Below are 25,948 nucleotides of genomic sequence, written 5' to 3'. Positions count from 1 at the left end.
AGCTTCAATATCTTCGTTAAACATAAGCATAATTGAAATGCTAATGGATAATGAATATATTATGATGTAATAAAATATTTCAATTATTGCGGACCACCTATTTTAGTAGGTATTTATGTATTTTAATTAAATATCTGAACTTTCCCTTGGTTCTCTCCTGGGGCGTGACTATAAAATTGTGATCTGATAACCACAATAAAGAATAAAAGCGTTTTTGTTCATTTTAGGTATAGTTAAACCTTTGAAGTAAAATTAAAATTGCAAGAAATGTCGATAGTTTATCGATATGACTTTATCGACATCGCTACAGCAAAGTGGGTCGCTTTGTTAATCGTACACTAAACAAAAAGTGGTCCCACTGACAGCTCGCTTGGAAGGCATCTGTATATATTCTTATATCTATGGCGCGGATTGACGATGACGCATGCGCGTACCGTATGCTTAGTATCTATGGTAATATAATTTTAAAAAATATGCAAATAAAAGGCGGCAAAGTTTATTCGTTGTGCAATACTCAATAAGTTACCGCTTGTTATTTTAATACTCGTAATAAACAAAATGAGTTCAAGTGACGAAAACGACCTGGAATAGACGGCACACCACCTCATTTGAAAGCAGAAGCAAACTTAATATTGAATAACTAGCTTCCTGCTAAGTCCAGGGACAAATACAACAGGACTTACGACATGCTCATGCTGTGGAAGGACACAAGAAGGACAGCCAAAACGCAAGAAACACCTACTCTGAAAGTGGTTTTTAGCGTATTTCTGTGACCAAGTGAAAACTAAAAAGCCATCTACATTTAATATAAACTAAGAATATGCGTTGTTTTTTTAATTGTATTCGCGTCACTTTACCCCTATTAAATACGCTTTACTAAATTGAATTTGTTTTATTTCCTCACATAATTTGAGAATAGTGCTTACTATGTAAACCTCAATGGAAGCAAAAATGTAGTATTTTTGCGAGTTGATACACTTGCTACTTGTGTATAGTGGCAAATGTATTAAACCCGCAATCAACATTAATCAATATGTAAACAGGCCCCAACGTGAAGCACATTTACCCTACAGACATACTTATCCATATTGACCATATTTGAACCTCTCAACTCTCTTCAAGGGCACGCCACACAGCGTGATTCTATATACTGTTGTAATGTTAATGCTTAAGGATAATAATTTGTGGATTTATAAAATAAAACGAAACGAAATTTACTGGATTTATATTATATTATTTTGGATTTATATTATAAGTTTTCTAAAGTACAGTCGCCATCAGATATATTGGTGCAGCTAGGGTGCTCATAAATATCTGAACACGCCTCTATTATCAGGGCGTGCGTGTTCAGATATTGTGAACACCTTGCCGAGCCCATATATAATAGCCAATAACGACCTAGTTATAAGACTATTACAATCTTAATCATTATGTATGTATAATACAACAATCACGTTTATATAGTCCTCACAAACGTATAAGTTACCATTTTGGCCAATATATCTTCAAAGCTTGGCACCGAATCGCTGTTAAAGACTTTGGTGTGCTCAATACGCTGAATTTGGAAAGTAACGTCTGTACTTCCTACAAGACGGTACGACGCACTTTGAGTTCATCTCTGTAATATTCTATTTCCATTCGAACGTTTCCGGGATCGTCTCCATCTATTGTGTTGATACTGAGATCCAAAATGACTCGTGTAGCAGTCCAAGAGTCGTGGTGAAGGCGTTAATGAAAATGTTCTCCAAGAAGCAGTGCCAAGTAGTCGAAAGCAATCGTTATCATTATCAAAATATCCGTGTTGATCGTGCTAGGGACGTTGAAAATACTTATTCTAGAAATCACACCGGCATCCAATTACAAGAAAACACAAATGTTTCGTCCGACCATTATTTTCCAATTATTTGCAAGTTATTTTCCAAGAATGACACTGACAGTTGACATCGATTTTTTTTCTATCTCGTCCCATTTACTACGCGCAAAGGAATTAATTACTCGAATCTGCCATTTCACCTCACAAACGTCATATCGATCATTTAAAAAATTATATTTAATCAATAAAATGATATAAAAATAAAAGAGCTGCATTTCCGTGATCGCTATAATGAATACTATCGGGAAAAAATATAATTTGCCTATCTTCAAAAAACTTTACCTAAATTCCAAATTCAAATTCCAAATTCCAAATTATTTATTTGTTAAACATAGGTATGTACAACAGTAGGTCTTACATGTATAATATAGTAACACTATGTTTCGCCACATGGCACACAAATAGCTACAGAGCACATGTAGCATGCAGTTATAAACTAAATCTTAAAACATATATATATATATATATATATAACAGATACAAATTAAAAGGTAATAAAGTTTCCTGAGTCTGACAAATAATCTTGAATAGAATAGTATGCTTTAGTTATTAGGAAATCATACAAGCTTTTTTTAAATTTATTTAAATCATTAATTTTTAAAATCTGTGTTGGTAGCTTATTATAAATTTTTGGTGCCATTCCAAAAAAGCTTTTTGCTAGTAACGCTGTTTTACATGATCTAGATTGTATTCTATGTTGTTGGCGACAACTATTGAAATAGGAGAATTGGTGAGGGTTATACTTAACATATAATACGACTTCATATATATAAAGACAGGGAAGCGTGGTAGCGTCCTACCCAATTCAATTAGTGCGGATACCTATTTTTGTAGGTATTTATGTATTTTAATTAAATATATGAACTTTCCCTTGGTTCCCTGCTGGGGCGTGACTATAAAATTGTGATCTGATAACCATTATAAAGAATAAAAGCGTTTTGTTCATTTTAGGTATCGTTAAACCTTTGAAGTAAAATTAAAATTGCAAGAAATGTCAATAGTTTATCGATATGACTACAGCAAGGTGGGCCTCATTGTTAATCGTACACCAAACAAAAGTGGTCCCACTGACAGCTCGCTTAGAAGTATCTCTGTATATTATTATTATATCTATGTTTTTGTCACTTGACTCCATAGACATAATATATATACAGGGTGATCAATCTAAATGGGTCAGTATGGAGAAGCCAGAAACTATAAGAGATAGCGAAATCTGTTCTTAGGAACCATGGCTCCGATTTTAGATTTAATAATAATGGCATTAAATTTTTTTTTAAATCTATTATACATAACCGGGATTCGAACATGGTCAATATTCTTGTTGTTTGTTTGTATGGAAACTTTTAAACGATGCGTGATAGGTGGGGGGTGCTCGACCAAATATCATAGAGGGCCCCGAGACAAAACAAAGTACATAATAAAAATCAAAATGGCCGACTTTTTTTTTAATTTTTTCAAGTTGGTCTGAGCGCGCTGAGAATTGGCATGCGGCGAGCCAGAAGGCCCAAGGTTACAATGTCAAAAAAATATTTTTGGAAAAATCCAAAATGGCGGTGGACACGGGCAAAGACAAATTTCCAAGTAGGTTAAGCGAGTCTGAAGGGCGAGCTTCAGGCCGGGAGGCTGAAGGCCGACCCCGGTGGAGGGCCGAAGGCCCGAAGCCTCCACCCCGACGCCCAAAAAGCGACTCCCAATAGGAAAAGTGTTGGGTCGTGTTTAAGCTCCAACTTCCCCCTCTCGTGTGACGCTTCGGGCCTTCAAGCCTCGACGCTTTGCCGTGGGGCATTTGGCCTGCCGGCTTCGGTCATCAATACAGATGAATTGGTAGAACGCTTGGAAGCACCGAATTCACGCAGTTCGGCCTTCGACCTCGCGTTTTGGGAGTAGGGGTGGAGGCTCAGGGCATTCGGCCTTCCACCGGGGCGGCCTTCGGCCTCCCGGCATGAAGCTCGCCCTTCGGGCTCACTTAACCTACTTGAAAATTTTACTTTGCCCGCGTCCGCCGCCATTTTGAATTTTTCCAAAAATATTTTTTGACATTGTAATCTTGGGCCCCCAGGCTCGCCGCATGCCGAATCTCAGCGCGCTCGGACCAACTTGAAAAAATTAAAAAAAAAGTCGGCCATTTTGATTTTTTTTAATGTACTTTATTTTGTCTCGGGGCCCTCTATGATATTTGGTCGAGCACCCCCCACCTATCACGCATTGTTTAAAAGTTGCCATACAAACAAACAACAAGAATATTGACCATGTTCGAATCCCGGTTATGTATGATAGATTTAAAAAAAAATTGAATGCCATTATTATTAAATCTAAAATCGAAGCCATGGTTCCTAAGAACAGATTTTGCTATCTCTCATAGTTTCTGACTTCTCCATACTGACCCATTTGGATTGATCACCCTGTATAGACGGTGTCTCAGCGAGCTGTCACCGTTGCCACTTTTGTTTAGTGTACGATTAACAATTTAACACCACCTTGCTGTAGCCATGTCGATAAAGTCATATCGATAAACTATCGACATTTCTTACAATTTTAATGTTACTTCAAAGGTTTGACGATGTCTAAAATGAACAAAAACACTTTTATTCTTTATTGTGGTTATCAGATCACAATTTTATCGTCACGCCCCAGCAGGGAACCAAGGGAAAGTTCAGATATTTAATTAAAATACATAAATACCTACTAAGATATGTGTTCCGCAACAATTGAAATATTTTATTATATTCTAATATATTTATTATTCATTAGCATTTCAATTATGTATATGTTTAACGAAGATATTGAAGCTTCAATTAATAGCTATTTCGTTCCGCTGTGTAACGTTTATCGATATATAACATGATTAAAATCGACTTTTGACATCCCTAAAAGAGCACACATACACGCTTTTACGCACACATACACAGCCTGGATGCATCAAAAAAGGCAACACTTGATTTGAAGTTCACCTTGTCAGCAGTATGGTTGTCCTTTTTTGACAAATGGCATTTTAAAAGAGCGAGGAGAGAGAAATGATACTAGTTGCTGCGCCGTCAAATAGAACAATAAACGTAGGGGCCTTGCTTGACTCATGCTTGACACTGACAGTTAACTTTTTCATTCGTTGAATAAAATTGTGCAATGTTAATTTAGGATATTTCGATAGAATTAACAACTTACAACGTTATTACAGATTGAACTGTGACTGCTTCTATTATATTGTGCTATTTAAAATTTGTGCCATAACTATTTTAATATTGTGCAGTTTGTATAAGTACAGTAATTGTATGTTATTGCACAATTATTAAGTGCCTTTGTCAGAAGTACTTCACGGGTATTTTATATGGCGACAAAGGCGGCAAAATTAAAAGAGAGAGAATTAATCAAAGAATGCATTAAGCTATACCGCAGTTTACCATCTTTGTGGAACGTAAAAAGCAAAGTTTATTATGACCGGGAAAGAAAGAAAAAGGCATACGCTGTTTTGTTATCTAAATACAGAGAAATGTTTCCCGACGCGACAAGAGAAGACGTAAAGAAGAAATTGAACAATCTGCGATCAAATTATCGCAAAGAATTAAAAAAGTACCTTAATGCTATGGCTGCAGGAGAATCATATACACCATCATTATGGTACTTCAATGAACTGGATTTCCTGTATGAAGAGGAATCATCAGAAAATTTATGCGAAAATTCTATATTGGATGCTCAAAGTTTTAAAATAGATGTTAAAGAATTAACAGGCATTGAGGTAAAAAAACAACATGCTGTACTCGTTTTTTTTTGGGCAGTTGTGTAATAAATACTGGTGTTTGGTTTGATCTATAGATTTATTTCTTGCACTGTATACAATACAACTGCCCTCTCACGAGTCACGTGATTGGCTATGGAACAACTTGATTAAGTACCTTAATTATTCCTTTAAGTTGTATCAGATCTACGGGGTCATTGTATGAGAGCATACCTAAAAAATCGATATTTAGTTACCTGCCTCTCTATCACTTGCATATTCAAGCAATAGAGAGAAGTATAACAAAATTTCGATATACCCGGTAGACCGTCTGACCTCCTTCTTGTTATTAATAAAACTTAACTTAATAGTATGTAATCTATTTTTTTGCAGGGCAATTCAGCTAAAAAATTAAAGACAGAAGAACCGTCAGATCAAGAATACCCAAATGTAATTGAGGTCAGGGATGAATTTTATCATTGGGCTATGGCTTGCGCTGCAGATCTTCGAAAAATGGAGCGGACTCAACAACTTTATGCTAAGAAAGCATTCGCTGATATAATTCTAGAAGGTCAATTAGGACTGCTACACCGTCACTCTGTAAAAATAAATGAAACTCCACCACAAGCAACAGAACCTTAGCCCCACTCAAGTAGCTACACATTTATGAAACTTCTATCACTTACAATAAGCTCTTGTGCATTGACTTCTAGTTGAAGGGTGTCATGTTTCTGAGAAATCAACATGAGAGAAATCAACAATCCGATATAAGAGCAGGCGATTCAATGGAGCCATGCCATGTTATCAATAAAATAGTGTTTAGTTTTAAGTTTATGAAATATATATATGTATTTTAGTTTATAAGGTAAATTATAAATTATTGTAATATGGGGCCCTTATTGCCTGATTTAAATTTTAAAATAAATAAAATTTAAGTACCTAGAGTCTGGCTAACCAAAAATTGTTGACAGATATTTCGTTGTTGTATCACCAATTGTCTATGATTTAAAAAAAAGCTAAAAGACAGTTGTCAATTTATGTCATTCATTCAAATTGTTTGCGGTTTATAATGGGTTTATTTTAAATAATATTAATAATTTCTATACTGAGTGAGGTTCGCTAACTATTATTTAAGCTCGTAAATAATTACGACAATGTGAGAAGTCGACGTGTAGCGTTGTATAACGAAAAACTGCAATGTTTACAACTCCTAACCAAATGTAAACAAATTAGGAGGTTGGTGCTCTATAAATATTTTGATACTTTAAGTACTAGTTCTAACATTTGCGTATTACTTTGATTAAGTACGTGAATTTATTAATGCCTGAATCTCATAAATATGACAAGTGTACAAAGAAACGGATAAACTAAAAGTTCTGAAAAATATCTATAAAATCTAAATATTGGAACGTAACCATTAGGTGTTTGTCGTTGACTGTACTTTAAATAGTGGTAGAAATTATGTGACCTGACTTTGAGTGCACGTAAACGTTTATTTAACTTATTTCCTTAGGTACCTTACTTGTACACAGAATATCATAAATATTGTCGAGTATCAAAACTATAGTTCCTACTACACAAAGTGTAACCAGCCCAAATTTTTTTGAATTTCCCGCTAAAAATTTAGGTAAAATTTCAGTAGCCAGACTCTATAGTCCGTTTTTTTTAGCATTAGAAAGAACTTCGCAGAAGTTCGCTTGTGGTTCTAAATCTGGCACTTTTAGCGGTAACAATTTGAAGTAAATTATATGTATTGACCATGCTACATTAGATAATTCAATAATTATTAACAATTAACGAGCCTGATAAAAACTGCACGCTTCCTTCTGCGGAGTTCTTTCTAATGCTAAAAAAAACGAACTATAGCAACTATTAAAAATGTCACGCATTATTTATTGATACCTATTGCAAATCCTAAACCTTAATCGCTTTTATATAAGGTGCAGGGGCACAATTTCGACTGCGGGGTAATGGTAATTTCAACTACAATAGGTAATCGAAATATCTTCCATAACACCCTCTCTTGGTGACCATTTCCATTGTGACTAAACTAAACGTCGGATGGGTCAGTCACCCTTTTGGTCACCCTCCTTTTTGTGGCAATCAAATGGCAAACCACCGCCGGTGACCGTCTAGGCGTCTACATGGTTGGAAACCAGCAAGGTCACCTTGATCGGAAACTTTTCATAAACGTTTTGTTGCCTAAAGCCAATGCGACCATTTGATGTTGACATATAAGGTTCACATTGAACAAAAACAAAACGCAACTTTCGTTTCATTCAACATAACCTCAAATAATCGACTGTCTTGGATTGGCATGTTCACTGCCGTATTCAACATTTTTTGTTTTAATGAAGTTTTGTGATGTATTAACATAGTGAATACGAGCACAGTATAGTATTTTTCCTAAAAGTAATTGTCCTCTAACAGTAACACAATGGAAGAGTCGCCGGTATCAGCTTATGCGATCTACAGCGCTAACCGAAAACCGGATCAAAAATCAAAACCAAAAAATGTAGCCCAGAAACTAAAACGGAAACAAAAGAAGTTAAAGGAATCAAAAAACATTGTAAAGAAGAAAAGCCACAAAAAGAAGAAGACAAAAAATGTCGAAGAACTAGCTAAGATAAACTTACATAATAAGAAAAATAAAGAGAAGAAAAGTTTAAAAAGTAAGAAAAGCAGTAGTGAAGAGGATATAGACGATGTGCCAGAACTTGTACCAGCATTAAATGGGAGTCAGCAATTTAATACTTCCATCAGTGGTGTATCCAACCAGTCAGATTGCAGTGATTGTAGTAACTGCAGTAATGATGGCTCATTCGATTTCACACCAGTCATAACCGATAGCGCGGAGGAAGGACTAAAGGTATTCAAGTGGATGATCGCACCATACAACCCAGACCAATTCCTTAATGAAATCTGGGAAAAGAAACCACTACACATCGCTAGGAATAAACCTGCATACTACAAAGAAATCATGTCAACTCCTTTCATTGATGATATGCTTCGTAATGAACACATTCAGTTTACTAAAAACATTGATGTTACATCCTATGTTGATGGGAAGAGGGAAACTCATAACCCGGAAGGCAGGGCTCACCCACATCTCGTCTGGGATTTTTATCTAAATGGCTGCAGCATCAGACTGTTAAATCCACAAACTTACATGCCAAAATTGCATTTACTCAATGCTACACTTCAAGAATTCTTCAATTCATTTGTTGGTGCCAATGCTTATTTAACCCCTCCCGACAGCCAAGGTTTTGCCCCACATTATGATGATATTGAAGCTTTCATACTACAAGTTGAAGGGAAAAAACACTGGCGCATTTACAAGCCGCTCTCAGACAATGAAGTTTTGCCAAGGGTATCTTCAAAGAATTTTGAGCAGGAGGAAATAGGTCAACCAATAATGGAGGTAACTTTAGAAGCTGGGGATATGCTCTACTTCCCTAGAGGCTTTATACATCAAGGAATCACCATAGATGGAGAGCACTCTCTTCACATAACAGTCAGTATGTATCAGAAACATTCTTGGGCAGATTTATTTGAGAAAATGATTCCAGCAGCCCTGCATCTTGCTGTCAATGAAAATGTAGAGCTGAGAAGAGGTCTGCCTTTTGATATTTATGATAACTTTGGGCTTGTTAACTCTGATCTCAAAACACCAAGAAGAAAAGAGATTCAGAAACTAATTGTATCCTTGTTTGATAAAATAAAAGATCATCTGCCAATTGATGAAGCTGTGGATCAAATGAATAAGAACTACCAGCATGATGCTCTTCCCCCTGTTTTGACTGATTTAGAAAAAGCTGTCACTGTTTATGGAGATACTGATGTCATGGTTGATGATGGAAAAGTCACTAACAGGGTTGAGATCAGTCTTGATACTAAAATCAGGCTGCTGCGTAAAAATATCTTAAGAATGGTTTCCGAGGAGGAAAATATTAGATTGTATTATTACACTGAGAATTCTTTGGAATACCATGCTAATGAGCTACCATATCTGGAGATTGAAGAGGACATGGCACCCGCGATTGAGACACTGATCACGTCATATCCTGAATATGTGGCAGTAGAAAATCTAGACATACCTAATGATTCTGACAAGTTGAATATAGCAGATGCCCTGTGGGGGCGAGGACTGGTTATGACTGAATACCCTTTAGAAACCATTGAAGACGATTAAAAAATTATGTCATGAATTTTAATTCTTGTATTATTTATTGGGTTAAATTAAAACACTTCTGTCTCTTAAATTATTATATTTAATTCTGAATTGCATATAAATTTTGTAATTTGTGGACTTTCTGTTACAATAGTACTCTCAAACTGATATATTTTTTGTATAAAACGCTAAAATATGTTTACAACTATTGTACCACAGGACTGGTGCAAACATTTCCCACTTGGTACGTTATAAACAGAAAATTCACACACAAATTTGTATCCTAAGCTTAATCCTCTCTTTAATTAACCTATTTAGAAATACCATCTAAAATGTAGGTACTTAATTTTTCTAACACACACACTCGCACGCCCTTAACTCGGGTCTGACGTATAATAACAACATAAGACTTATGGAAACATTCAACAAAATGCAGTGCGGCGCGCGCCCGCCGGCCAAAACAACCTTAAGTCATCAACTCGCAGATGTGATGTAACAAAGTCGGGAGAATGTTTTCATTAAAACTAAATTGTATAAAACTAAAAATAGATTAAATTATCTATTTTTACATTGAAGAAGTTTCGAAACAGGCAGTGGCATAACATTTAGTATTCAGCTGTACATTGATTCAATGTATGCAATGTATAATATTATGTAATTATTGCAATGTATTATGCTTGGTCCAAACAGATACACATTTATTCTGTAGACTTGAGGATCTGCCAGCCACTATGAGAAACCTTAATTCTTACAATCCATTTCCTTTCGGTCTCATTGCAGTTAAAACGACAACTACCCTCAATTCACGACAGCACATTACGATAAAAGTAAACCAATAGTATCAAAATATATTCTTATTACAAATCAAATGTGTTACATTCTGATTACTTTTTAGTTCTTTGTACTGATTTTATACAAAACTTCGAAATTATCGAGTACCATATCCTAATATCAATACACTAGCAAAATTCCAAATTTTATCCTAGCCTTATAAAAAACCTTTAAATCTATTGCCTATAGCTAGAGGAGACAATCATCCCCCAGCATTGGATCCAGAAGAGCAAAATTAGACTGTTAACATTCATGTTATTTGTATAATATTTACAGTGAATACTAAAATTGTTACATATACGTTAGTAAAAGTTAGTATAATAAAATTAAAGTGAATTCTAGATTTACGATATTTTATTGTTACAAAGAAGCATGATATTGAAAAGTCGCTTATTGAAAAGAAATAACGTGGCCTTTCGTTGACACGAGTTAATCTGTACCGGGCATTTTACACTAGTAGGCCCCTGACACAAAAGTGTATAAAAGTAATTACATAATTATAATTTACCTCCACTTAGCATTTCCCTATAATATAACAATATTCCTGATCATTCTTGTGCTTCACAATTGCTGTACTTCATCATCAAAAATTCAATAAAATAAAAACATCTCATAAATATGCCATAAAGGATGCAATTTTTTTCGTGGCTTAACCCTTTGCACGCCTATCGTGTTCGGCGCGTCATCGGGAACCTTGTCAGAATTCACGAAGGTTAATATTGAGCTGAGCGCGTCAGTTGAAGTATTAGGTGGTCAAAAGGTTAAAGGATCCATCCCGTTTTAGATAAGTAAACTAAGATGGATTCTCTTGAGTCAGCCAATTAGTTAGCTTCCCACTGAAATAGGTATACAATTTATGACTAAATCAATGTTCACAGAATGGCATTTTGACAGTGTTATACTCGTAATATTTATCATTTGCAATGACGAGAGATGATTCCAGGTGCACATCTAACGGATTTCCTTACACCTATAAGTACAAAACAAGAGAACATGAAAAGATATATTAGCAATATTTATTCCAATTTGGAACATGATTAAACCATCTGTCAAAATGCATGTTGCGAAGAAAAGTCCAATTACAATAAAAAAATAAAAATAAACGTAAAACATTATTATGCAAGTCCATGTTGTAAAAATAAATATCTTCTAAGACACAATGTTACGACCTTACCACGAGGACGATACGTTTGATAACATTTGTCTACTCAACTGGCTTCAATGATTGCATTGAAACGAGAAGAGTAGAGAAAATTGACAACTACAGTGAGTCTTTTGTGACGATAAAAACCGCTATACACTTGTATATCTGAAGACTAGTCTGATAGAACAATTGGAATAAGACACAGTGAGTCGCCATGCACTTTTGCAGCTGATGGTACAAGTATCAACTTAAGAGTTAGACCAAGAAAAGTCTGCAGAGATTTTGAAAACACACGCAGTGCCAGTGTTATTTTATAAGTCATAATTTAATAGAAGTTTGACGTTTAAAATGACACCTGCACTGCGTGTGCTGTCTAAATCTCTGCAGATATTCGGTCTAATAACATAATCTACCAGTTTTATCTCATAATCGATTAAATGGCGTATATAACACATTCACTGCCAGGGTTCTCGTTCGTAGGCGCTTTTGGTTACTAAGCGGTTTTTCCACTTCATACCTACCGAAAAGCTAAGAAAAAGCGTGATACCGGCTAGAAACGTAGCTCGCGCTGGCAGTGGATGTGTTAAGTCTGGTCTACTTTAGGTGTTTGTTGATCATTGTACTAATTTACATAAAACCATGAAATGGCGTGAGACATTATCACATGTTGCTTCGTCCAAATAAGAACAGTTCATCCACAATTTCACATTTAATTTTTGCTAGATCGTGATACATTCTGATGACATAGAGGAGGTATACCATTAAAATTCACCATTACATTAATGTTTCATTTGAAAACAATTATCTTAGATTAAGTCCCCCTTCCATTTTTGTAAAAATGGACCTGTAAAAGCGGTTTTAATATTCACTAGAGGTCCTCACCGCGCTCGGCGTGCGGTCACGCGCAGTGTGGCGCCGCGGTGCGTCTCGTATTATTTCTTTGCGGGGGGCTTCCGCGGCGTGCGCGTAGTCTTGCCGGTCGACGTCGACGGCGTGGGCACGATTGGGGAGGGTTTGGTGTCTGTGGAAAAAAGGTTCAATTAGAGTTAGACCAAGAAAAGTCGATATTGATAGCCCGCGCAGTGCCAGTGTTATTTTAAACGTCAAATAACTTCGGACTGCGTGTGGGCTATCAAAATCGCTGCAGATTTTTCTAGGTCTAACTCTAGAAACACGAACATTAACGCATCGACTGTCAGCGACCCGCTAAGCGGGTTCTCTGTTCGTAGTCGCTTTTCGCTACATATGGTTTTTCCCATGTTATCGGCTTCGCTCGTGGAATGGAATCAGCTGGTATGGCCTCTTAAGACTCTATTTTTTTTAAGCGGCGCAGTCGCGTAAAATGATTCGAATTCTTTAAATTTAAACTCGCAAGTTCGTACCAATATTTTTACCTTTCACAATTGACTGCCTCTCTTTCGTCGGCGTGGCCGGTGGCGTCTTCTGATTGGCCGGCGTCCCTTTCGGAGTCGTAGCCTTTGCTTTTTCCGGTCAAGACTTTCCAGTTATAGTGTATTTACCTTTCACAATTGACCGCCTCCCCCTCGTCGGCGTGGCCAGTGGCGTCTCCTGATTGACCGGCGTCCCTTTCGGAGTCGTAGTCTTTGCCTTTTCCGGTCAAGACTGAACATGCGTTAGTGTATTTACCTTTCACAATTGACCGCCTCCCCCTCGTGGGCGGGGCCGGCGGCGGCGTCTCCTTCTGTTTGCCCGGGTCCTTTTCGGCGCCTTAGTCTGCCTTTTCCGGTCAAGACCGAACATGCGTTAGTGTATTAACTTTCACAATTGACCGCCTCCCCCTCGTGGGCGTGGCCGGCGGCGGCGTCTCATTCTGTTTGACCAGGCTTCCTTTTCGGCGTCCGTAGCCTTTGCCTTTTCCGGTCAAGACCGAACATGCGTTATAGTGTATTTACCTTTCACAATTGACCGCCTCCCCCTCGTCGGCGTGGCTGGCGGCGGCGTCTCCTTCTGTTTGACCGGCGTCCTTTTCGGCGTCTTAGCCTTTGCCTTTTCCGTTACCGCCGTGGCCGTCTGAAAATGTCAAAGGTTTAATACGTACTGAAAAAGACATGAACTAAAAATGTTTTTGGACTTTATGGTGGGACTGCTTGGAATGTAAAAGAGTTTTGTAGGTACATACATATATTCTTCTATAGCTATGTCTATTTTTAGGTAGGTATATATTCTTCTGTAGTTATGTTTATTTTATTTTGAAGGTATTTCATAGCTAACAATTTATAAAAAATATTTCAGAATCAATGTATGAATCTCACGTGTTCATGATTTGCTCTAATTATTAATATTTCTTTAATTTGAAATAAAAATAACTAGGAAGTTTTGATAAAACATGAACGTGATGAAAGACATCTAATTTTTCGAAGTTAAGAATTTCGAAAAAAGTTCGAAGAATTTGATCCTTTTTAATGATTATTGGCCTCATATAATTTTTCTTAAAAATATATATCATTTAGACTTTCCATGCAATACAAACATGCTGTATATAGGAAAATTCTATAAAACAGCAAAATATAAAAGGAAAGGCAAACCATCAGAAAAAAAGAATTTGTATAAATGTAGAAAAACACAACAAGCAAGCGATGATTGGTGAGAGTGAATGAACTTGAAGTTAAATATTATGATTAAATAAAAAAAAAACATCAGAGAGCTTCATAGCAAAGACCTCTTCTCTACGTGGGGAGATAGCATTTGGTTCGATGTAGGTATATAAAATCTATTCATAGATTTCATAGCATAGACTTCAAAGAAATATTATTAATAAAAATATTAAAATACTATTTTTACAAGACTAGAAGGAGAACGACTATACTATTCGACAATCTATTATATTAGGCACCTTAATTTCAGATAAAAAAGTCGAGTTCGAAAAGAACGACCTCTGAAAATAGGGCTTAATTTCAAGTACGGTCAAGGAATTTAATTTCAGTACCATTTCGTATCTTGTCACAGTGACAATAGTATGAGGTCTAGGTCTATAGAGACTTTCATATTGGTTGTAACTGTGACAAGGTACGAAATGGTACGGAAATTAAAATCTTTGACTGTACCTGTCCCACTGCCGACGATTTGCGAGAAGCGATGAAAAAGAAAAAGCTCACGGCAGTCAGAATACTGAACAGTTAATATATTTATGTACAACATGGGGTTTTTTTGGCTACATTTCTTGTCGCTTTTTCGTCGACGATCGGATAGATCCCTTATATGGTTGTCTAAATGCGCATCATTTTCATAATAACGATTAACCGGCATTATCACTGTCTTACTCTTACTTGGCATGCTAGAGGAAGATGGATAATGGCTAATTGTCATTGCAATATATTGCCATGAAAATGAAACGCGTTTATACCACCTATACTTATAAATGCCTTCATTCGTTCTCTCAGCATGTCCAATATACTTATCCACCTATCACCAATGATTTACGTCATAAATATTGTCTTCATTCTAATTAATTATTTCAATTTTAGAGTACTTAGTCATAAATACCAAATACCTATGCAGTTTGGATGACGTAGTGGTTGCCTATTTTTTTTCTTATGAGAGACCAAACTACACTACTACTATGAATATAATATTTACTATCTAGTTTCTATCTGGATGATGTTTAGCAAAAATGTGTCAACCCACATTTATATTGCAATAAGATGTCAACTCAAGAAATTGACGCTTAAAATTGACATTTTATTGCAAAATGAATGTGGGTTGACACATTTTCGCTAAACACCATCCTACTTGTAGTATAATCGTTACAAATGAATATTCAGGCCTGGATAAAGTTAACCAATTTTGTTTGGCATCATATAAACAAATGATATATATTTGCCCGTTTACCACCCTGTATTTTCATTTTCATGCCCTCACGAATAAATATTTATAGTTATTGATGTAATGATGTTTGTGGAATGACAATGAATAAAGAACATAATTTATACCTCGACCCAAAAATAATGCTGAGTAGTTACACTGAAATTATATAAATACATTGGCATATTTCATTTACTTGCATTAACATCTTAACATGCACTTCGGAAACTTCAAAGAAATCTATGTCTAATTCTTCAGTAAAAAGTTCTTTAAAGGAAAATAAATTCATCTATTTCAATACAAATCAGTGCCTTTCATCTGCTTTTATAATTATTATTTGCATCAAATACCGGTTTCTGTAACTCATATGTAACTTTATCTTAAATAACCTTTACCTATTAAAAGTTAAGGATGACTGGTACCATCGCCCATACTGTTAACTGTCCATCGGTGTACCTTATTACAAAAGGCATAAGGTCCACCGATGGACAGTTAAGAGTGTCGCTGTCTGTACCTAATTATAATTGCAGGGATTATACTGGTAACTGGTTACTAGTGGGTACAAACTAATCCCCTTATTCATAATCGTTTACTAAAGTTGACAAGCCGATAATAATAGTTTGTCCCTTTCCATCATACCAATACGTCGGAAAGGGACAAACAATTATTATCGGCTTGTCAACTTCAGCAAACGTTTATGAATAAGGGGGACAGTAACTAACTTATATGCCATAATTTTAGGCCAGTCACTTAATAACCCAACTTCCAACCTAAAATTGACAATCGTGAACAAAATATTTCCATTTAGTTACAAAAAAAGGAAAACATTTTATTTAAACCCGATCACTGTATGTGATTCCTAAGACCCAGATATTAGAAGGTTATTAAATAAATAACAAACAATATTTATTTTTAATGTTGTGTCAATCAAAGGGTACCTGATAAAAAGATACACTGACGTTCATTAATTTCTGGTTATTCCCCGAAACAACTGAGAAACAAAATTCCCAGTAGTTACTACCAAAGTGGTGCTCCACCAAAGTAGTTACCACCAAATTGGTGGTACCCAACAGTAGGTACCTGTTCAATCTTTATTCAAACACACCCCCTTAAGGCTCCGTCACACAGGCGCGTTTTCCTGGCGGGGCGTGACCGTTTTATAAGTAAAAGCGGCGCGCCCCGCTCACGCGCCGCCGCACAACGCGCCTGTGTCACGGAGCCTTTAGATGTCACCTTAATATTTATGTAAAATAAATAAATAAATAAATAAATAAATCATTTATTCACAATTATTTATTTATTTATTTATTTATGTACAATCGAGCCACAGAAACCAGTAATCATTAAAAATCAAGCGAGACGTGTCGCTATCCCGCTATTGCGAGAGAGAGACGGCACATGCATCCATAAACCACACACCTCTTACTCACTCTCGGACATGAATGTATATGCTGATGATTGCGGATACGTACATTTCTATATATCCGTTGTACTATGCCTACCTTGCTTGCCGTCGCCACTATGGGCGTGGTACCTGCCGATTTTCGTTTGGTTTGTGGTTTTTGCGGTGTCGCTTTGGATTTGCGCTTCGGGCTGCGCTTTGGTGTGGTACGCGCCTTTTTAACCGGCGTCGGTACTTCCTTCTGGAAGGGAAAGTGATGTTTATGGACGCGGTAGGGTAGTTGTCTAATCAATATACTTCAAAACCTTTTTACAATATTATATTTGTGAGGGTTCTTAGTCGGTAAAAGATAATTTCGTTCCGTGGTCACTACATTTTACACCAATACGTCATTGAGCCTCCACCACAACTAGTTACCTAAGAAAGATTGGAACTCTTAGGGCCCCCCCACATCTGGCGTCTTTCGAGCGTCGGCGTCTGTCGGCGTCGGTCCAGCGCTATGGAAAATGACGTCGCTACGCAGTTGTGTCGACGCTGCGTCGACGTTGCGTCGACGTCGGCCATAGAATTGTAGATGCCGACGCTCGACAGACGTCAGATGTGGGGGGCCCTTAATACTAAATTTGTTCTCTGTGATCAGTGGCGGATTTGCCCTAAGGCCCGGGCCTGGGGCGGAGTTTATCAATTATTATCTAACAGACAACTACCCTTAGCTTTAACGCAAAACATACCAATGAACAATGAGAGTTTTACAAACCCGAATGAGTATCAAAAATGTACGAGTTACGACAAGCGGCAAACGTGTTAATGATTAATGACTATGTGCCAATTTCGACACAATTAATTGACCTATTGTATTACTGGAATCAGTTATGTAACGCTGCCATACATGACCCAAAAATTTTTTATTAAGCTATGAGCTTCATCACATCTAATATTTGAGTAATTCTAAGCATTTCTAGCCTGGGGTGGGGGGAGGGTGGGGTACAAAGACGGCCGCCACCCGTCATCTTTAAAAAAAATCTATGCTGACCCTGGTGGGTACTAGGGCAAGTTTGGTATCATTTTCGTATAAACGAAAGACGTAGAATTCATTGCTGGTATTTGTTTTTTTAGTTTCATAGTAATTTTACAAGAAAAACGTAAAAAGGTGAAAAATTTGGTTGGAGATTTTTGCTACGCGGAGCCGAAACTACAAAAGATAGAAAGTTGAAATTTGCACACTAGATTACATTTATAAAGTGTACAAGAGATAAGAAGCGATTTTGAGAAATTCAACCCCTAAGGGGGTTAAAAAGGGGATGAAAGTTTGTATGGGGTTCAAGTTTTATTTTAAGCTAGGAATTTGAAACTTCGTAAAACGATATATTATTAAAATACAAGAAAACTAATTTCAGCGTTTTTGAAAATTCATCCCCTAAGGTGGTGAAAAAGGGGTTGAAAGTTTGTATGGATATCAAAAAATTTTTCGAACGCGGGACTTGAATCTTTGTATTTGGGGATATTATTAAAAGACAGGAAAAGTAATTTCAGCGTTTTGTAAAATTCAACCCCTAACAGGGTTAAAAAGGGGTTGAAAGTTTGAATCCATTACAAATCCGAGTAGACACACATTTCTTATTGCCTCCCAGGCTTGAAATGCTTAGGATTACTCAAGGAACTTATGTGATGAAGCTCATAGCTTAATAAAAATTTTTTGGGTCAACTTTATAACTGCTTCCGCTATATACCTTATTGCATCGAGATAAGGTATGTCAATAGCCAGTTAATTGTGTTGCTGTTAGTGCATTAATTACATCCCCAGGAGCCAATGCACACGAAATATGCGCAAAAATTTTAATAATACGTTTATACGCAGACTTGTTTTAGGAAACTTAATAATTGTACCTTCGAAATCGATATGCAATTCCATGAATTTTAAATAAGTGTAAGGAACTATATTCCATTTTTTACGGTTCCGTATCCAAAGGGTAAAACGGGACCCTATTACTAAGACTCCGCTATCCGTCTGTCTGTCACCAGGCTGTATCTCATGAACCGTGATAGCGATAAATTTTCATAGATGATGTATTTCTGTTGCCGCTATAACAACAAATACTAAATAGTACGGAACCCTCGGTGGGCGAGTCCAACTCGCACTTGTCCAGTTTTTTATAATATTATTTTGTCCAATGAAATAGCCGTTACTTTTGCAGCCGTTCTCGATTTTTATAGTTATCATAAGATACATCCGAACTAACAAAGTCCTTATAAGATAAGAGTCTTCAAGATATTCGCACGGTAACAGCAAGCGTGAGAGTGGGAGGTCGGATTACGGCATCTCACTCTAAAGCATGCTCACCATGTAAGTGCGCTTCAAGTGTCCGTGTACATTGGCTCCATAAAGGTTAGTACTTAGTACAAACATGACAAAGTTTGCAAATACTTACTTGTGTATCGGCTTGGCGCGGCGAGGACTTGCGGGGGGAGGGCTTGCGGGGGGAGGACTTGGACGCGCTGCGCTTGCGCGACTTCTTTTCCAGCTGCGACTCGTCCGTGTATAGCGATAGGTCCACTGTGGGACATAATTTATTTAGTTTGGTTCGTAAATAGAGAAGATATAACGGAAAATTATGAAGAACGAACTTTCTAGTGTCATGATTACGGTAGACAACTCTTAAAATTCTTTGTTTTAGACTTAATAGTCTGGCAAGGCTTGAAATCAATTTGCCAAACGTGCATTTTTATAGTTTTTATAAGACACTACCATAATGAGCCATCTTACGAAACAAATGAAAAACCAATAGTTCTTCCAGCAAACTGTACTTTCTTGGAAAATGGGACAGAATGAATACTCAAAAATCATTTGCGTTTATAGATGTGCGCGGCACGTCTGTACACGCGTCATTGTATGTGTGGGTAAGTCGCTTAAGGTGACAGTCCATTTTCAACGACAGCTGCATTACTGTTCATTTTACTATGGAAATTGACAATGACAGCGACGCGTTCAGTACCGGTATGCGGTAGTGCAGCTGCGGTTAGAAATGGAATGTTACCATTACTGAAAGGACGCCAGAAGTCCGCCATATTCATGTCATGTGAGGTAATGCCAGTCGGGGCGGGGCGTTGCGTGGCCGTTCTGTATGATAATACTATTACTTATTCTGTGTCTATATGAAATAGAGAACCAAGTGAGTGTACGGCCAAGTAGACAGTAGGTCAGGTCAGTAGTCAGTAGTGAGTACTCACAGCCGTCGGGGTGCTCCTCGGTGACGGCGGGCTTGGCGTCGCCCTGCTCGGCCTGCAGCGCGCGCTCGAGGATGGAGCGCGCGCGCGCCTGCTCGGCCGGCTTCAGGATCTGCGCGCTGGTCAGGTCAGTAGTCAGTAGTGAGTACTCACAGCCGTCGGGGTGCTCCTCGGTGACGGCGGGCTTGGCGTCGCCCTGCTCGGCCTGCAGCGCGCGCTCGAGGATGGAGCGCGCGCGCGCCTGCTCGGCCGGCTTCAGGATCTGCGCGCTGGTCAGGTCAGTAGTCAGTAGTGAGTACTCACAGCCGTCGGGGTGCTCCTCGGTGACGGCGGGCTTGGCGTCGCCCTGCTCGGCCTGCAGCGCGCGCTCGAGGATGGAGCGCGCGCGCGCCTGCTCGGCCGGCTTCAGGATCTGCGCGCCGGTCAGGTCAGTAGTCAGTAGTGAGTACTCACAGCCGTCGGGGTGCTCCTCGGTGACGGCGGGCTTGGCGTCGCCCTGCTCGGCCTGCAGCGCGCGCTCGAGGATGGAGCGCGCGCGCGCCTGCTCGGCCGGCTTCAGGATCTGCGCGCTGGTCAGGTCAGTAGTCAGTAGTGAGTACTCACAGCCGTCGGGGTGCTCCTCGGTGACGGCGGGCTTGGCGTCGCCCTGCTCGGCCTGCAGCGCGCGCTCGAGGATGGAGCGCGCGCGCGCCTGCTCGGCCGGCTTCAGGATCTGCGCGCTGGTCAGGTCAGTAGTCAGTAGTGAGTACTCACAGCCGTCGGGGTGCTCCTCGGTGACGGCGGGCTTGGCGTCGCCCTGCTCGGCCTGCAGCGCGCGCTCGAGGATGGAGCGCGCGCGCGCCTGCTCGGCCGGCTTCAGGATCTGCGCGCTGGTCAGGTCAGTAGTCAGTAGTGAGTACTCACAGCCGTCGGGGTGCTCCTCGGTGACGGCGGGCTTGGCGTCGCCCTGCTCGGCCTGCAGCGCGCGCTCGAGGATGGAGCGCGCGCGCGCCTGCTCGGCCGGCTTCAGGATCTGCGCGCTGGTCAGGTCAGTAGTCAGTAGTGAGTACTCACAGCCGTCGGGGTGCTCCTCGGTGACGGCGGGCTTGGCGTCGCCCTGCTCGGCCTGCAGCGCGCGCTCGAGGATGGAGCGCGCGCGCGCCTGCTCGGCCGGCTTCAGGATCTGCGCGCCGGTCAGGTCAGTAGTCAGTAGTGAGTACTCACAGCCGTCGGGGTGCTCCTCGGTGACGGCGGGCTTGGCGTCGCCCTGCTCGGCCTGCAGCGCGCGCTCGAGGATGGAGCGCGCGCGCGCCTGCTCGGCCGGCTTCAGGATCTGCGCGCCGGTCAGGTCAGTAGTCAGTAGTGAGTACTCACAGCCGTCGGGGTGCTCCTCGGTGACGGCGGGCTTGGCGTCGCCCTGCTCGGCCTGCAGCGCGCGCTCGAGGATGGAGCGCGCGCGCGCCTGCTCGGCCGGCTTCAGGATCTGCGCGCTGGTCAGGTCAGTAGTCAGTAGTGAGTACTCACAGCCGTCGGGGTGCTCCTCGGTGACGGCGGGCTTGGCGTCGCCCTGCTCGGCCTGCAGCGCGCGCTCGAGGATGGAGCGCGCGCGCGCCTGCTCGGCCGGCTTCAGGATCTGCGCGCTGGTCAGGTCAGTAGTCAGTAGTGAGTACTCACAGCCGTCGCACATACGTAGATTTCCCCAATCTAGGCGGCCAAAAGTCCAATTAGTGAAATTCATTATCGGTATAATTTACTAATTACCTTATATAGTTGACATTCCTGGGGACCCACCCCCACCCTATTTAACTTATTTGATAAAGCATGTGCTTATCAACAGGTATTCAAAACTAGATCATCGCTAGCAGTGTGCATATCAGTTTTAAGCGCGTTAAATTTACTCTTACTTACAAAGTTCATAATTATTTTTTTACGATCTAAAGTGACGTTAACGTGATGGATTCTAATAATTTAGGTAAGAATCTATGTATTTGCTTCATAAAATTTATTCTTTTCACCTTATTTTCATACTAAATGATAAGTTAAAGTCGAGACCTTTTTTAATGATACTTTTTCTTAGTTATCAAAGTTTAAAGGTTGTTTTGAAATGCATTTTAGTCCGTCTCAGCGACCATTAATATTTTAAAATTTTGGTTACATATTAAACATAACAAAACCGGTGAAAACGGCTGCTACTACGTGCTACTCGCAATTTCTAAACCAATCTAAGTTAACAGGGCAAAAACTCTAAAACGTCTTCACATTTTTCTACTTTAACATAATTCGTTTTTTTTTATTTCAGAGTTATCCAGTGCTTCTGGTATTAAAGAAGTGACTCGTAAATATTTGTATGAACAGATAAAAGAACAGAATTTACCAAGTTTCAGTGAAAATTTGGAGAAATTGGAAAATAATCTCTTGGAGTGTTATGGCTACACCGAAGAAAGTAAAAAGAACCTCAAACGTAAGTTTTCGAACTTTAAGGCACAAATAAAGCAAAGGTGGATAACTGCAAAGAGGAGAGAAGATCTGTTTTTAACTCAAAATCAGGCTTGGTTGGAAGGAACCTTCGAAATCCCTTGTGAAACGATTCATCGGCAGGGTCGTCCCAACAAATTATTTGCGGAATCGAGTGAACGGACCAAAAGGAGGAAAACAGAAGAAATCCGAGCTACTGTAGATGATGATATCATAGTCCATGCTGCACAAGTGTGTTTACAAACAGGTGGAAAAAGAGATGCTTCAAAAGTCCTCAAGGAAATAACGAATTCTCCAACACGAGCCACTAAGTACAAGAAATGCTGTAATAAGGAATCAGAATCAATCGCACCATCGACGCATATGCCTTGGACACGGCTAAGCTGTACGTTAATGAATATGGTTGGCATCCCATGACGCCAACTATGCACAAAGTATTAATACATGGTGCGAAAATTATAGAAAACGCGATATTGCCAATCGGTCAACTGTCTGAGGAAGCGGCAGAAGCCCGGAATAAGCATTTTCGGAGTTACAGGCAAAACTATGCGAGAAAGTTTTCTAGGGAAGCGTGTAACCTGGACATTTGCCACAGGCTACTGCTAACCTCGGACCCACTTTTGAGCAGTACGAGGACCAAAAACAAAAGGGCACACAAGACGTTTTCCAGCGAAGCAATGGAATTATTAATGGCTGCTGAGCCGAATAGATAATAAAAGTATTCTCATATTCTGTAAATTTTATGTTTTTTGTATACTTTTATTTATTTTATACTGTATATGAAAATGACTAAGATGCAAAAGTGTATTTTTATAGCTTAAATTAATTTTTGATATAAATTTTTTATATAAAAAATTTTGTTACTTTTTTTTTACTTATTTATTGAAATAATATTTAATTATAAAAGAATACAAGGTTTTTTTATTAAATATCCCATATTAAACTCGATTATACGATAAAATGTTTTTGGCCGCCTAGATTGGGGAAATCTACGTATGTGCGTCGGGGTGCTCCTCGGTGACGGCGGGCTTGGCGTCGCCCTGCTCGGCCTGCAGCGCGCGCCTGCTCGGCCGGCTTCAGGATCTGCGCGCCGGTCAGGTCAGTAGTCAGTAGTGAGTACTCACAGCCGTCGGGGTGCTCCTCGGTGACGGCGGGCTTGGCGTCGCCCTGCTCGGCCTGCAGCGCGCGCTCGAGGATGGAGCGCGCGCGCGCCTGCTCGGCCGGCTTCAGGATCTGCGCGCCGGTCAGGTCAGTAGTCAGTAGTGAGTACTCACAGCCGTCGGGGTGCTCCTCGGTGACGGCGGGCTTGGCGTCGCCCTGCTCGGCCTGCAGCGCGCGCTCGAGGATGGAGCGCGCGCGCGCCTGCTCGGCCGGCTTCAGGATCTGCGCGCTGGTCAGGTCAGTAGTCAGTAGTGAGTACTCACAGCCGTCGGGGTGCTCCTCGGTGACGGCGGGCTTGGCGTCGCCCTGCTCGGCCTGCAGCGCGCGCTCGAGGATGGAGCGCGCGCGCGCCTGCTCGGCCGGCTTCAGGATCTGCGCGCTGGTCAGGTCAGTAGTCAGTAGTGAGTACTCACAGCCGTCGGGGTGCTCCTCGGTGACGGCGGGCTTGGCGTCGCCCTGCTCGGCCTGCAGCGCGCGCTCGAGGATGGAGCGCGCGCGCGCCTGCTCGGCCGGCTTCAGGATCTGCGCGCCGGTCAGGTCAGTAGTCAGTAGTGAGTACTCACAGCCGTCGGGGTGCTCCTCGGTGACGGCGGGCTTGGCGTCGCCCTGCTCGGCCTGCAGCGCGCGCTCGAGGATGGAGCGCGCGCGCGCCTGCTCGGCCGGCTTCAGGATCTGCGCGCTGGTCAGGTCAGTAGCCAGTAGTGAGTACTCACAGCCGTCGGGGTGCTCCTCGGTGACGGCGGGCTTGGCGTCGCCCTGCTCGGCCTGCAGCGCGCGCTCGAGGATGGAGCGCGCGCGCGCCTGCTCGGCCGGCTTCAGGATCTGCGCGCTGGTCAGGTCAGTAGTCAGTAGTGAGTACTCACAGCCGTCGGGGTGCTCCTCGGTGACGGCGGGCTTGGCGTCGCCCTGCTCGGCCTGCAGCGCGCGCTCGAGGATGGAGCGCGCGCGCGCCTGCTCGGCCGGCTTCAGGATCTGCGCGCCGGTCAGGTCAGTAGTCAGTAGTGAGTACTCACAGCCGTCGGGGTGCTCCTCGGTGACGGCGGGCTTGGCGTCGCCCTGCTCGGCCTGCAGCGCGCGCTCGAGGATGGAGCGCGCGCGCGCCTGCTCGGCCGGCTTCAGGATCTGCGCGCTGGTCAGGTCAGTAGTCAGTAGTGAGTACTCACAGCCGTCGGGGTGCTCCTCGGTGACGGCGGGCTTGGCGTCGCCCTGCTCGGCCTGCAGCGCGCGCTCGAGGATGGAGCGCGCGCGCGCCTGCTCGGCCGGCTTCAGGATCTGCGCGCCGGTCAGGTCAGTAGTCAGTAGTGAGTACTCACAGCCGTCGGGGTGCTCCTCGGTGACGGCGGGCTTGGCGTCGCCCTGCTCGGCCTGCAGCGCGCGCTCGAGGATGGAGCGCGCGCGCGCCTGCTCGGCCGGCTTCAGGATCTGCGCGCTGGTCAGGTCAGTAGTCAGTAGTGAGTACTCACAGCCGTCGGGGTGCTCCTCGGTGACGGCGGGCTTGGCGTCGCCCTGCTCGGCCTGCAGCGCGCGCTCGAGGATGGAGCGCGCGCGCGCCTGCTCGGCCGGCTTCAGGATCTGCGCGCTGGTCAGGTCAGTAGTCAGTAGTGAGTACTCACAGCCGTCGGGGTGCTCCTCGGTGACGGCGGGCTTGGCGTCGCCCTGCTCGGCCTGCAGCGCGCGCTCGAGGATGGAGCGCGCGCGCGCCTGCTCGGCCGGCTTCAGGATCTGCGCGCTGGTCAGGTCAGTAGTCAGTAGTGAGTACTCACAGCCGTCGGGGTGCTCCTCGGTGACGGCGGGCTTGGCGTCGCCCTGCTCGGCCTGCAGCGCGCGCTCGAGGATGGAGCGCGCGCGCGCCTGCTCGGCCGGCTTCAGGATCTGCGCGCCGGTCAGGTCAGTAGTCAGTAGTGAGTACTCACAGCCGTCGGGGTGCTCCTCGGTGACGGCGGGCTTGGCGTCGCCCTGCTCGGCCTGCAGCGCGCGCTCGAGGATGGAGCGCGCGCGCGCCTGCTCGGCCGGCTTCAGGATCTGCGCGCCGGTCAGGTCAGTAGTCAGTAGTGAGTACTCACAGCCGTCGGGGTGCTCCTCGGTGACGGCGGGCTTGGCGTCGCCCTGCTCGGCCTGCAGCGCGCGCTCGAGGATGGAGCGCGCGCGCGCCT

The 25,948-nt window shown here is 41.9% G+C and overlaps 3 protein-coding genes and 1 long non-coding RNA gene across 4 annotated transcripts in view; 2 read left to right on the top strand and 2 right to left on the bottom strand.

The window, feature by feature from the left end:
• Positions 1-25,948, bottom strand: part of LOC134668174 (uncharacterized) — a 764,384-nt gene that overhangs the window by 664,958 nt on the left and 73,478 nt on the right. The gene's annotated exons all lie outside the window — the stretch shown is intronic.
• LOC134668132 (uncharacterized) lies at positions 4,990-6,399 on the top strand. Its single transcript, XM_063525640.1, has 2 exons — positions 4,990-5,606; positions 5,979-6,399. The coding sequence occupies exons 1-2, from the start codon at positions 5,199-5,201 to the stop codon at positions 6,225-6,227; spliced, it is 657 nt and encodes a 218-aa protein (XP_063381710.1). The 5' UTR covers positions 4,990-5,198; the 3' UTR covers positions 6,228-6,399.
• On the top strand, positions 7,892-9,799 carry LOC134668085 (bifunctional lysine-specific demethylase and histidyl-hydroxylase NO66). Its single transcript, XM_063525564.1, has one exon. It carries the CDS (start codon positions 8,023-8,025, stop codon positions 9,775-9,777), a length of 1,755 nt encoding a protein of 584 aa, XP_063381634.1. The 5' UTR covers positions 7,892-8,022; the 3' UTR covers positions 9,778-9,799.
• Positions 9,839-25,948, bottom strand: part of LOC134668156 (proteoglycan 4-like) — a 37,777-nt gene continuing 21,667 nt past the window's right edge. Inside the window, exons 5-8 of the mRNA XM_063525675.1 lie at positions 19,385-19,509; positions 17,026-17,196; positions 13,645-13,762; positions 9,839-12,752 (exon numbers count right to left, since the gene is read on the bottom strand). Of these exons, the coding sequence (XP_063381745.1) occupies positions 12,664-12,752; positions 13,645-13,762; positions 17,026-17,196; positions 19,385-19,509 (503 nt within the window). The 3' untranslated portion in view covers positions 9,839-12,663. The remainder of the gene's footprint in view (positions 12,753-13,644; positions 13,763-17,025; positions 17,197-19,384; positions 19,510-25,948) is intronic.

The sequence above is a fragment of the Cydia fagiglandana genome, chromosome 10 (genome assembly GCF_963556715.1).
Source record: "Cydia fagiglandana chromosome 10, ilCydFagi1.1, whole genome shotgun sequence".
Classification (NCBI taxonomy): domain Eukaryota; kingdom Metazoa; phylum Arthropoda; class Insecta; order Lepidoptera; family Tortricidae; genus Cydia; species Cydia fagiglandana.
The sequence above is the reverse complement of the archived record's forward strand: the minus strand, read 5'-3'. Positions and strand labels throughout refer to the sequence as shown.

Excerpts from the sequence above, each read along its gene's own strand:
- LOC134668132 (XM_063525640.1), top strand. The coding sequence starts at position 5,199 with ATGGCGACAAAGGCGGCAAAATTAAAAGAGAGAGAATTAATCAAAGAA. Across the intron at positions 5,607-5,978 it reads AAGAATTAACAGGCATTGAG|GGCAATTCAGCTAAAAAATT; the intron begins GTAAAAAAACAA and ends ATTTTTTTGCAG.
- LOC134668085 (XM_063525564.1), top strand. The coding sequence starts at position 8,023 with ATGGAAGAGTCGCCGGTATCAGCTTATGCGATCTACAGCGCTAACCGA.